General features: G+C 38.3%; 2 protein-coding genes across 2 annotated transcripts in view; one reads left to right on the top strand and one right to left on the bottom strand.

The window, feature by feature from the left end:
* The window catches only part of PSMD14 (proteasome 26S subunit, non-ATPase 14), a 94,638-nt gene extending 86,444 nt beyond the window's left edge, over positions 1 to 8,194 (top strand). Inside the window, exons 11-12 of the mRNA XM_029934492.1 lie at positions 5,269 to 5,331; positions 7,779 to 8,194. Of these exons, the coding sequence (XP_029790352.1) occupies positions 5,269 to 5,331; positions 7,779 to 7,877 (162 nt within the window). The 3' untranslated portion in view covers positions 7,878 to 8,194. The remainder of the gene's footprint in view (positions 1 to 5,268; positions 5,332 to 7,778) is intronic.
* A 2,339-nt stretch (positions 8,195 to 10,533) lies between these two features.
* TBR1 (T-box brain transcription factor 1) overlaps positions 10,534 to 11,396 on the bottom strand; it is an 8,607-nt gene continuing 7,744 nt past the window's right edge. Inside the window, exon 7 of the mRNA XM_029933316.1 lies at positions 10,534 to 11,250. Within this exon, the coding sequence (XP_029789176.1) occupies positions 10,534 to 11,250 (717 nt within the window). The remainder of the gene's footprint in view (positions 11,251 to 11,396) is intronic.

Below are 11,396 nucleotides of genomic sequence, written 5' to 3'. Positions count from 1 at the left end.
TATATATATATATATATATATATATAGTGTAGTCTTTTACATGGGAGCAGCTCGGTCTTTAATGAAATTAGGGTTGTATTACAAAAGAAGAACAGGAAGATGCATATTGGGTAGGCATCTAGTAGATTCTGCCATAGAAGTTTTTCAACAAGCTGAACTCTAATTTCTGTTATGGATGCATACACGTACACCTATGATGCTTATTGTATATCCTTCTTTCATGTAATTACACTTTTAATTTGGATTCCCTGTAAGATTTTTAAAATTCATGCTGTTCAGGCTGCTTATTAAATCATGGATCTGGCTTCATTATTTTATGTGTCATTAAAAAGTAATTATTTGGGGCACCTGGGTGGCTCAGTCAGTTAAGCATCTGGCTTCCAGCTTTGGCTCAGGTCATGATCTCATGGTTCATGGGTTTGAGCCCCACGTCGGGCTCTGTGCTGCCAGCTCAGAGCCTGGAGCCTGTTACAGATTCTGTGTCTCCCTCTCTTTCTGACCCTCCCCTGCTCGTGCTCTCTCTGTCTCTCTAAAATAAATAAAAAACATTAAAAAAAAGATTTAAAAAGTAATTATTTTGTGAATCCTCATGAATGTTACTTCAGGGTCTCTGGAGATAGTACTGTTGAAGTCACAGTTGCATTGTTAATTGACTGTTTGCTATGTGTGTCCTCATTGTTCTTTGTGCACATTCCATTTTTGTATATTTCATACTGCATTGCAGTTTGAGATTTCCAGGCAAGTAAAGTCCAAATGTGAGCTCCTTGAAGAGAGAACTATCTTTTTTTTTTTAAATAGTTTATCATCAAATTGGTTTCCATACAACACCCAGTGTTCTTCCCCACAAGTGCCCTCCTCCATCACCACCACCTCTTTTCCCCCTCCCCCTTCCCCTTCAACCCTCAGTTCATTTTCAGTATTCAGTAGTCAAAGAGAGAACTATCTTATTCAGAAGGAGCACTTCATAGTGATTATTGAATATGTAAATGAAAATTCTGTTGAGGACATGCATAGAATATGCTTGAAGTGTTACAAGCTATTCCAAAAGGAGAGTCAAATACTTTTTTTATAATAGGAGTATATTACTGGAATTAACATATAGTTCCCCCCAAGGAGATAGTACCTAATTTCTTCATATGTAAAATGTATATTAACTTATTAATTGGGATGTTTTAAAGATTCAGTAAATCAGTATTTGTAAGAGCAAGTGTAATGATAATATGTGATTACTGATAGTTGTAGGAAAACCAGTTTTATGTTCTCCAAACTCACACCTCTTCTGTCTCAAATTTCTAATTGTTTCATGTTTGCTAATTTTGCTTTCTCAAGTATGTTTTATCAAAGTCATTTCTTTAAACTCGTTCTTTACCCCCTTTAACCCAGTAATGTGATTTCAATTGGAGAGTCAATACATTAACTTCATATAAAATCAAGAAAGAAGTAAAATACAGTATCTTGAAATTCACTAGCAGTTATGCAGAGATTGTTTAATGGTGAAATGTGATTTTAGAAAACGTGCTTATTAAATGGGATTGGGGCATGCTACAGAGTGAAGAAAGTTAATATTTCAAAGGGAAGAAAAGAAGCCCAAGGACTAGAGAAGTATGAAGTGGGATAAGAGACATGGTGTCATAAAAGCCGAGAGGTTAAAGGATTAACAGAGAAAATAGTGATTGGAGAAGTTCTTTAAGGCATTCGGAAAGTTCAAGAAAACAGTTCATTGGAATTTACCTGGTGGAGATCCTTAAAAGAGTGTTAATGAAGTGCAAAGAATCTAGTCCATATTTTTTAAAGGGTAAATAAAATGGTAGAATCTAAGATACAGGTTTTCCATGTAAGAAATTTGACCATTACCAGAAAAAGGAGAATGAAGTTAAGGGGGTTAGTAAAAGCCTCTTTAAGATGGGGGTACGTCTAAGGGGATTATGATAACATAACAGACCAAATTCTAGGAATTTCTTAGAACTGTGCAGACCGTGCATGATGGGATAGCCATCTGGGGGTCTTTGTTGATAAACTGTTAAAAACGTTTCTAGTGTGAATAGCCACAAACATTTTCAGTGCTTTTTTGTTGGTTGAGTAAACCGAAGAGCATGAATGCAAAAGCAAAATTTGATGCCAAATCACAGAAGTTGCCATAAACACAGAAGTTCCCCTAGTGAGGACACTGCCTGTGCCTGAATTTCATTTGTTTCTGCTGCTACCATTTCTTAATTTTTCCTGGTGACTAGCCAGATTAGAACTATGAATGAAGACAGACTGGTCTTGCCCAGACAGTAGATGAGATCTAGGTAACTTAGGTAAGTGGAGAAAACATTGAGGGTTTGGATATGATGATCCGGTCTGATCTGGTGTATCTTAGAATGAAAGAGATGTGCTTATTCTTTGTCATGGGGGTTTGCAACCTTAGTATATGCCTAAATCTACAGCTGCTCCTCACTTTCCAGATGGCATCTATGGCTGGGAGTACTTTTTACCATCTGTACTTCTCAAAGAGTTTGTGAACTCTCTCTTTTAATTATTGGAAATGGAAAAACTAATTGGTAAAGTGGTTAAATGATGTAAAAGATTTTAAAAATTAAGTTAGAGCTTTTAATGTTCTGTTTAACCTTTTTTTAAAAAGTACCAGTGCTTTAAAAGCTTTTTGACGTGCATCTTTGTATACCTACCATCTTTGATATTTGTGATACTCCATTATACTTTTTAATAACTATTTTGTCCATTGACTGATATTTTGAGCCAAATTCCAAAATTCTTACCTCCTTCCAACCCTGTACTGTTTTTGACATGTGCATAGAGCAGCTAACACTGAATGAATGCAGACTATAAACTTAAGTGAATTGTTCCATTCATTAATAATAATGTTTTCAAGTAGGTAAGGCATAGTGTCAGGATTTGTAAAATTGAGAAAAACTTTTTATGTGTTGCCTGTGTTTCTATATATGTAAATCATTGGGATAGTGGGAAGCAATTTCCCACTTAGATAATACTTTTTTAACTAGCTAAAAAGAATAGGAGTGACATCTGACTCTGAAAATGAACATATTCCCTATCTAGGGAATTCTAGATTTGGAGTGTTATTAACTTTTATTTTTCCTTCTTTCAGTTTTATGAGTCATAAATGTATTTTCTTGATGATGTGTTGTAAATAAGTATCCTCTAATAATCAGTAGATACAGTACTTATTCACCATCTTTTCTCTTTAGGCAAGTTCTACTGGGGAAAATTCTCTAGATAGTTTGTCCATTTATAAAATTAGACACTTGCCATCTTTGCTCATTTTCAAGTTCTCTGTTTACAAAACTATTAAGAAGGTGTGAAATGCAGCCAAACTTCCCAGTTTATGGGAAATGTCTGATGATTGCATTTCCTACATGTTCATTGTTCACACATGAAGAAATTTGGCAGCTGCAAGATTATTAAGTTTAGAGTATCCAAATCCAACCCTCACTGGGATTTTGGTTTCTTGCTTTCCACCCCCACCATCTCACCCTCTTTTGTAACCATATTTGTGGTTAAGTGCTATGGTATTATTTTCTAAGGTTGGTGACCCTTCAATTTTCTTTGTTTTCTGTTTATCAGACACTAAAGACAAAGAGTTCATGTGATATAGAGTCCTGGCTGCAGGCAGAAACATACCCAGACTCTTAAGGAAGTTCCCTCTCAGTAAAGAGGTTTTCTGGTGGTGCTATTGTTGAGAGAAGGGGACAATGATGGTAGCTAATCTAAACGCTGTGATTATTTCATAATTACTTACTAGAACATATATGATCATGCACCGAAGAGTGTGTAGCTAACTGATAATAGAAGAAAATGGTTTGTGTATATTTTGGTTGATTTTCATTTTTACTTGATTTGGATTTTAATTCAAGTAAGTTTTTCATGCTGAAAACTTCAGATTACTCTATTCATGATTACTTAAGATCAGTCATGGAGAAGTGAGATATTTTTTTCTGAATACATGTACCACTTTGAGAGATTTTAAATATGTAGAGTTATGAAGGGAGAAAACTAGATGATTTGTTAAGTGGGTCAAAAGTAAGCAGCTCTGGGGTGCCTGGGTGGCTCAATCGGTTGAGCCTCCGACTTCGGCTCAGGTCAGATCTCACGTTCGTGGGTTCGAGCCCCGCATCAGGCTCTGTGCTGACAGCTAGCTCAGAGCCTGGAGCCTGCTTCAGATTCTGTGTCTCCTCTTCTCTCTGCCCCTCCCCCTCTCATGCTCTGTCTCTCTCTGTATAAAAAATAAATAAAACATTAAAAAAATTATTTAAAAAAAAGTCAGCAGCTCCTTGGGGCTCCTGGGTGGCTCAGTTGGTTGAATGTCCAACTTTGGCTCAGGTCTTGATCTTACCATTCATGAGTTCGAGCCCCACATCGGGTTGTGTCTGACAGCTCAGAGCCTGTAGCCTGCTTCAGATTCTGTGTCTCCCTCTCTCTGCCTCTCCCCCTGCTCACGCTCTGTCTCTGTCTCTTTCTTTCCCTCTGTCTCTCTCAAAAATAAACAAACATTTAAAAAAAAAAGAAAGCCATGGGGCGCCTGGGTGGCTCAGTCAGTTAAGCATCCGACTTCGGCTCAGGTCATGATCTCACAGTCTGTAGGTTCGAGCCCCGCATCCGGCTCTGTGCTGACCTCTCAAAGCCTGGAGCCTGCTTCGGATTCTGTGTCTACCTCTCTCTCTATCCCTTTCCCACTCTGTCGTCTGTCTGTCTCTCTCTCTCTCAAAATAAAATAAAGACAAAAAATTTTTTTAAAAAGCCAGCAGCTCCTTTGATCAGAAGAGATACTGGTAGTTACATAGATACTGGTTATGTACAGATTCCATTGAAAAGGAAAAGACAAAGAAATGGGAAGTTGGGGCAGAGGTGTGCCAAGAGTGGGACAAGGGAAAGAAGACAGAATAGGACTGATTAGCATCATGGTGCCATGAGCAGCTGCCTCAGGGGCTTCTCTGCCGGGTAGCCCTCCCTCACAGAATTCTGTAACAGTTTAAAGATAGTTAATGCTGTCATTTGGTGGTCCAGTTTAACATATCAGTGTCTTTTACATAGCTCTTAAGTCTGTTTTCAAAATGCTGGTGGTGGTAGTTTTTACTACAACTAAAGGTTATTCTGAAGAGTAGCAAAAATTTTTTTTTTTGGTTTAATAAGTCACTTGAATAAAAGGTTCTGTGAATGAAAATTATGGTTACTGTTGTCTTTGGTGAATACTCTACCGTGGGAACAGTAAATTTAGAGTTTGAAACTCTGTCCTTTGTGTTTCATTCACAGGCTGTAGAAGAAGAAGATAAGATGACACCTGAACAGCTGGCAATAAAGAATGTTGGCAAGCAGGTGAGGTCTACCGTAATGGGCTATGCAGTCACATAAGAACATGCTCTTGTAGACTTTAAACTGTTTTAGGGCCTGCATGATTTTTTTTCCTGTCTGTTCACTCTATATTTTTCTTCTGTCATGTAAATACGATGCTAATTTTAAAGGTCACTGAATTACTTGATGTCAGATCCTCTATGCCATATATAGTGAAGTCACAAATATACCTGTGAAATACTATCTTTAGTGAAAATAATTTACTAGAAGTAAATTAGGAATCTTAGGTCCTGGTTATGTTAATTTTTCAAGTATTATTTTTACTGGAAATAATATTATCAGTGAATAATAGAATGGTAGATTTATTTCATATGTAACTGTTTTTTAAATGGTGTAGTTTGTCAATTTGTAGGCTTCACTATGCAGGTAAGGCTTAGGGCCCCATGGGATTATAGTGAGTGAAGAAGGGTTTTAAGTATTTGCTCTTTCACTTTTCCAAGATGAAATCTATATTTTAGTTCCTATTTTCTGAGGGTTGGGGGAACACACCAACCAATTAAAAGAATCTACAGATTAATTAGACTGTTTTTTAAAGAATGTTGATTACATTTTTTTCATTTCATGGAACATGGTTATCATATTGCTGATGTTGGCAGAATCTTGATATTTCAGATGCAAGACACTAAGCTGTCTTTGCTTTCAGCCATCCTACCATATGCTCTGATCCCATCACATCTCACAAGCTATGTAGGTTTGGGCCAGGACCATTCTTGGATGGGAAATCTCTAAGAATCACCCAGCTGCCACAAGAAGTAATGTAGATAACTGAGGGAAGTGTGTTACCAATTCACTACAAAACCAGTTACTCCACCAGAGCGGGAGGGGCAAAGGTCTGACTTAAATATCATAATCAGTGAAATGAAATCTCACTCCAGTCTGAATACTACATTTAAAAATAAGAACTCACCCAAAACAAAATGAAGTATAGTTCATCTTAATCTCTCATCCTATATGATATAGTTACCCTTGTTGTCTTTTCCCTCTATTTATTGTAGTCTCATATTTATTATTAGATCACCAGCTTGGAGCCTAGCACTTTATAGAACTTACTATTTTTTGACTAAATGAATCTGAAGCTATGATATAGATTGTATTAACAGCAACAAGTAAAAGATCTAAAATAAAAGCAAAGCTGAAAAATATATAATGGGCAAAGTTGAATAATCATCAGAATCATTTTTCAAAATATAGTATTTCACCGGTTTAACCTACAGCATGCAAAAGCAAACCTGTCTAGAATGGAATCAGATCCCTCTTTCTCTGCGAGTCTTCGAAAAGTCACTTTCACCTAAAGTGTCCTAAGGCTTATTTCTGAAATAAATTTTAATATGTGGTCTGGGTACTTGAAATTGTTTCTTATCATGTTGCATCTCTGGGTTGTTTAAGGAAATCAAGCCTATATTGAAATTATAATTCAGGAAAGAACAGCCAAGAAATAATTCCAGTGATGAACATTTGTTTATAAAGTCAGGAGTCTTGGGTATTTTAGCAATACCCAAATGAAAATAATGCTCTAATTGAGAGGTTTTTTTAATTGTATGCAGTGTATATATATATATTTTTTTTTAAAGCTTTCATAATTAGCTGATATTATACTTCATTCAGCTCAGCCTTAAACACAAATATAAATGAACCATTTTAATTTGACTTCATTTATTAAAATGTTATTTTAAGCCTCATTTTTAACTCAGACATTTCATATATCGATTTGATTAGATTTCAGTTAGAAGAATATACCTATTATACTTTACTATGATTTTTTTCAAAATAACTGTATAAAATATATATTCTTAACAATGTAGAATTGATTCAAATTGTATTTAAATTTTTAAACAACGTTGACTTTTGATCCAAGAATATTTCCTGAATCATTTAAAGCACCTTTCCTGAAATACTAAAATTATACATTAATTAAATTTAAATTTAAATGACAGAGAAAGCAATGAGAATTCACACTGAACTCTTACCTATTAGGATGTCTGCTTTGAGTAAAGAGCTCACTCGGTCAATAAATAGGAATGACAGAAAACACGCACACATACTTGGGCTTATGTACACATATAAATGCTTACACATTGTTTTTTTAAAAATCAGATGCTACGGCTGTATAGAATTCCTTGTTACTCTTTGTAATTTCTGGTACAGAGTCATGGCATTGATTGTGTAAATCAGTCTTTCGTTACAACGAAATCTACAACAAAAATAATAGATGTATAAATCAATTATTTTATCAGGAACTTAATTTTTTAATACATTTAGAAATTCTAAGAATGTAACGATATATTAGGAAAGTCAAATTGTAAAATAGATATAAATTTAGGTTTGGCTTTCTTTACCAATTTCATCAGTTCTGTTCTATCAGTAATATGGTTCCTTTTTCTTTTTCTTTTCCCATTTTTTTTTTAATTTAGGACCCGAAACGTCATTTGGAGGAACATGTGGATGTACTTATGACTTCGAATATCGTCCAGTGTTTAGCAGCTATGTTGGATACTGTTGTATTTAAATAAAACCATGCAAAAGGCTATTAGTGATACTTTCAGCGTATATTCCTCTATTGTTCCTAATGCTCAAAATCAAGGGACCTCTGAAGGTGTGTTTGGTTAAATGTAAGACATCTGGCATCATTTGCAGCACTGTAACACCTTCAGTCTCAGTTGTGCAATTACTTCTGTTTCTTTAGTCAGGGTCTTTGCAGATTCCAAAGTTGTATAAGAATACATCAAAGTGGACAAATTTTGTTAAGATCCCATTTAATATTTGAAGAAAACAGTAACACAAATATATTTTGATTGTTGCTTACAAAATAAAATACATTTACAATCTATGTCTCCTGAGGTTTTTTGGCACTGGGTGGAATTGACAGAATAACATTTGACAGTGCTCTAGAAATCTCACACAAAGATATGTTTCTCTTTGCAATTTAAGATCTTATAATACATAAAACATCAGTGTGATAACAAAACTTCACAAATATAAAATGACTGCCATTAACGAGTTGCTGCCCCATTAGTGAATAACCCAGAAAAAATGTTGACATTTTTAAAGTATCTGTCACAAATTAATATTGTATATTCAGTTTCTTAATGTATTAGACTTCAGGGTTTCAGAGGAGTACATTTAAGAAGAAAAAGGGGACATTGTTAGTTTAGACATATTTTCTTAAAGAGTCCATTCTGCCAACAGTGTTGAGATTATCAGGAAGTGGCGTGCCGCAACTCCATTAGACTTTTAGCTAAGACAGCAAGAGAAGGTGTATAATCTCTTCAAAGCAAAATGAGAAAAGTCACCATAATGTGAGTTTCATATGAACACATAAGAAATAATTTTATTGTTTTCTCTCATCTTTTCCAAATTAAAAATGCTCAGTTTTCTGATAAAGACAAAAATTTGACTAATGGCAGCTTTTATACATGACCTTACCCCTCACCCTGTTTCTAACCTGATTTACATAAATAACTGCCCCCATTAATACTCATGGCCCAGCACCATACTGGGTACACCAAGGAGTATGGGAAAACATATGGAGACAGATTTCATTCTTGTCTGTACCCTTTGTGAAAATATGGTAAAAATGTTTGTTTCTGAGGCTTCATTAAAAGGAAGATTTTACGTGGGGGCTTGGAATTTAGACTTAACCTCTACTAGAAGTGGTAGGCATGATGCGGTAGACCACATTACTGTCCTGTTTGAACAATTCTAGGCTCTTATTGGTTGCCTACCAGAAACTAAAAGTAGAAATGGCTTAAATTCCCACTGTGTTTCATAGACTTTTTTTGGTGGGGTAAGAGGTACTCTGAGCATTTGCTTGTCTTGTGGCTTTTTCTTCTCCATATAGTATGTTTTATGTAGGACATTAACATGTATTAATAACTTCATTGTTGAAATTACAGCAGCTAACCATTTACAATTAAAATATAAGTGGAAGTTAGCAGAAGTTTTCCTTTTGCCTAATTTAATCTTGTGTGCAGACTTTGTGGATACATGATTTTTCCCTTTACATAAGTAGGGTTCTATCTATGATTTATTTCACAGATGTTGCTCATTCGAGTTAGGATTTTTTTCCATACAGTATATATGCCCTCAGAAGAAGGGCTCAATAATCCAAGGGCTATTCTCAACATTCCATTTGAAAATAGGCTTTTTTGTTTGTTTTTCATTTTACTGTCCTGAAAATATCTCCTGAAAGGTTTACACAGTGCCTGCTTTTTGCTCTTCTTGTTTGGTCACCTTGTCATCCTGGACACCCCACAGCCAGTACCGCTTTCTCCTACTTGGTTCCTGTTAGAGATCTTCCCAATCTCAAAACCTTACCAGGATCCTTCCTAGCAAAAACGTGCATTTTCGTTGGAGATTTGAAATGGATCAAAATTTGGATGCCCTGCGTCTCAATGAACACTTTTGTCCTGGAATGTGCAGCTATTTCAGCAGCAGCCTGATGGCTCAGGTCCAGTTAGGCATTGAAATGACTTATTTAATCACAAGCTCAATAAGGTGTGTGTGTGCTTCCATGAGCATCTTTATCCATCTATTATGCAGCGTTGAAGCAGCACAAGAACCCACTGCTTGCCTCTAGCATTGAACTGTCCCTGTTTTCCTCTCAGACTAGCGTGGGGACATGGGGAGCTCATTATATATACAGAATATATATACACACACACACACACACACACACACACACACACACACACACGCACACCTGAATCCAGAATCCTGGCGTGGTTCGTATGCACTTTCAAGTCTGACAAGCCCTGCTGCACACAAGTATGACCCAAGAGCAGGTGTGCTGATTTTGAAGAAAGTCTGAGTTTTGCTTTTTGAACATATGTAAGTTCAAGGCTTGGACTGTAGTGAGGAATCACTGAATTTAGTACTGATAATCTAAAGTCAGAATGCACATTTATCTCCTATTCCAGTTCCTTAAAAACTGAGGAATTTATCTCTTTTCTATACTTGAACATTTCAGTTTATCATTCTTCATTCTTTAAAAAAAAAAAAAAGCCAACTCAGGGTGCTGGGAATGAACCCAAAAGGAATGAGCCTCACAAGGAGCCCAGGTGCAGTGTTGCCTTTTTGCTGCATACTGAAGGCTCTGTGTCCCACTGGAAAAGGAGAAGGGGGTGGCCTTGGAAGCAGTGGACAGAAAGGCGCTCAGGGACAAAGAAGTTAATGATCGAAGAAAGGTGAAAAACCAGAGTAACCAAAATTGGGCGAAAACCTCGGGAGAAATGGTGGTGGAAGGTAAAGGGCAGAAAAACCAAGTGTCATAGCTACTGTCTCCTCCCCCGCAACCCTGTGCCTCAACAGCCAAGGCCCTGCTTGTTTATGAAGCTTCATGGCCAGGAACTGAGATTTGCTTCCGAAAGGAAAAAATGGGTCTGGCTGTATTTTTCTATCTGAAAGCTGTCTCGGCTCGAATCTGGGACATCTGGTCATCAACTTGTCCAGCCCAGGGCCGTCCGCGCTGGGCCTCGCTCGCGTCGCCCAGCTGGAGGCCACAGCTGGTGCCCTCTGCAGCCAAGGCGCCCAGCCCGCCTCGGGGACTCGGGCTGGGCTGCGCGCTGACCGCTCGGCCCACCGAGGCAGCGCTCTAAAAACGCGCCCGCCTAGGCGGAAGTCGGGTCTGGTTAACCCCTTTCTGCCCAAGCCCAGGACCCACCCAAAGTCCTCAGCGCCGCTCTCCATCAGGGAATTGCCGAGGCCAGAGGAGGGCTGACGCGCTCTCTCGAAGGCTCCGGCTGCACGGGTTGGAGGGGCCGGGGCCGCGCCTCCGGCACCGGAAGAGTGTGTGCCCCTGGCGTCCGCGCCAAGCGCGGCTCTCCCCACGCTCCCTGCGTCTTCCGGGCGGCGGCTCCCCCTCGGGACGCCGGGGAGCTGGGCAGCCTACGCTCGGGCCGCTCGGGGACGTTAGACAATGCACTAGAGCCGGGTGGACCGCCGGGCTCGGGGAGGGCCGCTCGGGCTGCCAGCCCTAGCAGTGCTCGGCGCGGGCCGGCCCGCCCGTCCGCCAGCCCGCGGGGCCGAGCCCA

The sequence above is a fragment of the Suricata suricatta genome, chromosome 3 (genome assembly GCF_006229205.1).
Source record: "Suricata suricatta isolate VVHF042 chromosome 3, meerkat_22Aug2017_6uvM2_HiC, whole genome shotgun sequence".
NCBI classification, from domain to species: domain Eukaryota; kingdom Metazoa; phylum Chordata; class Mammalia; order Carnivora; family Herpestidae; genus Suricata; species Suricata suricatta.
The sequence above is the reverse complement of the archived record's forward strand: the minus strand, read 5'-3'. Positions and strand labels throughout refer to the sequence as shown.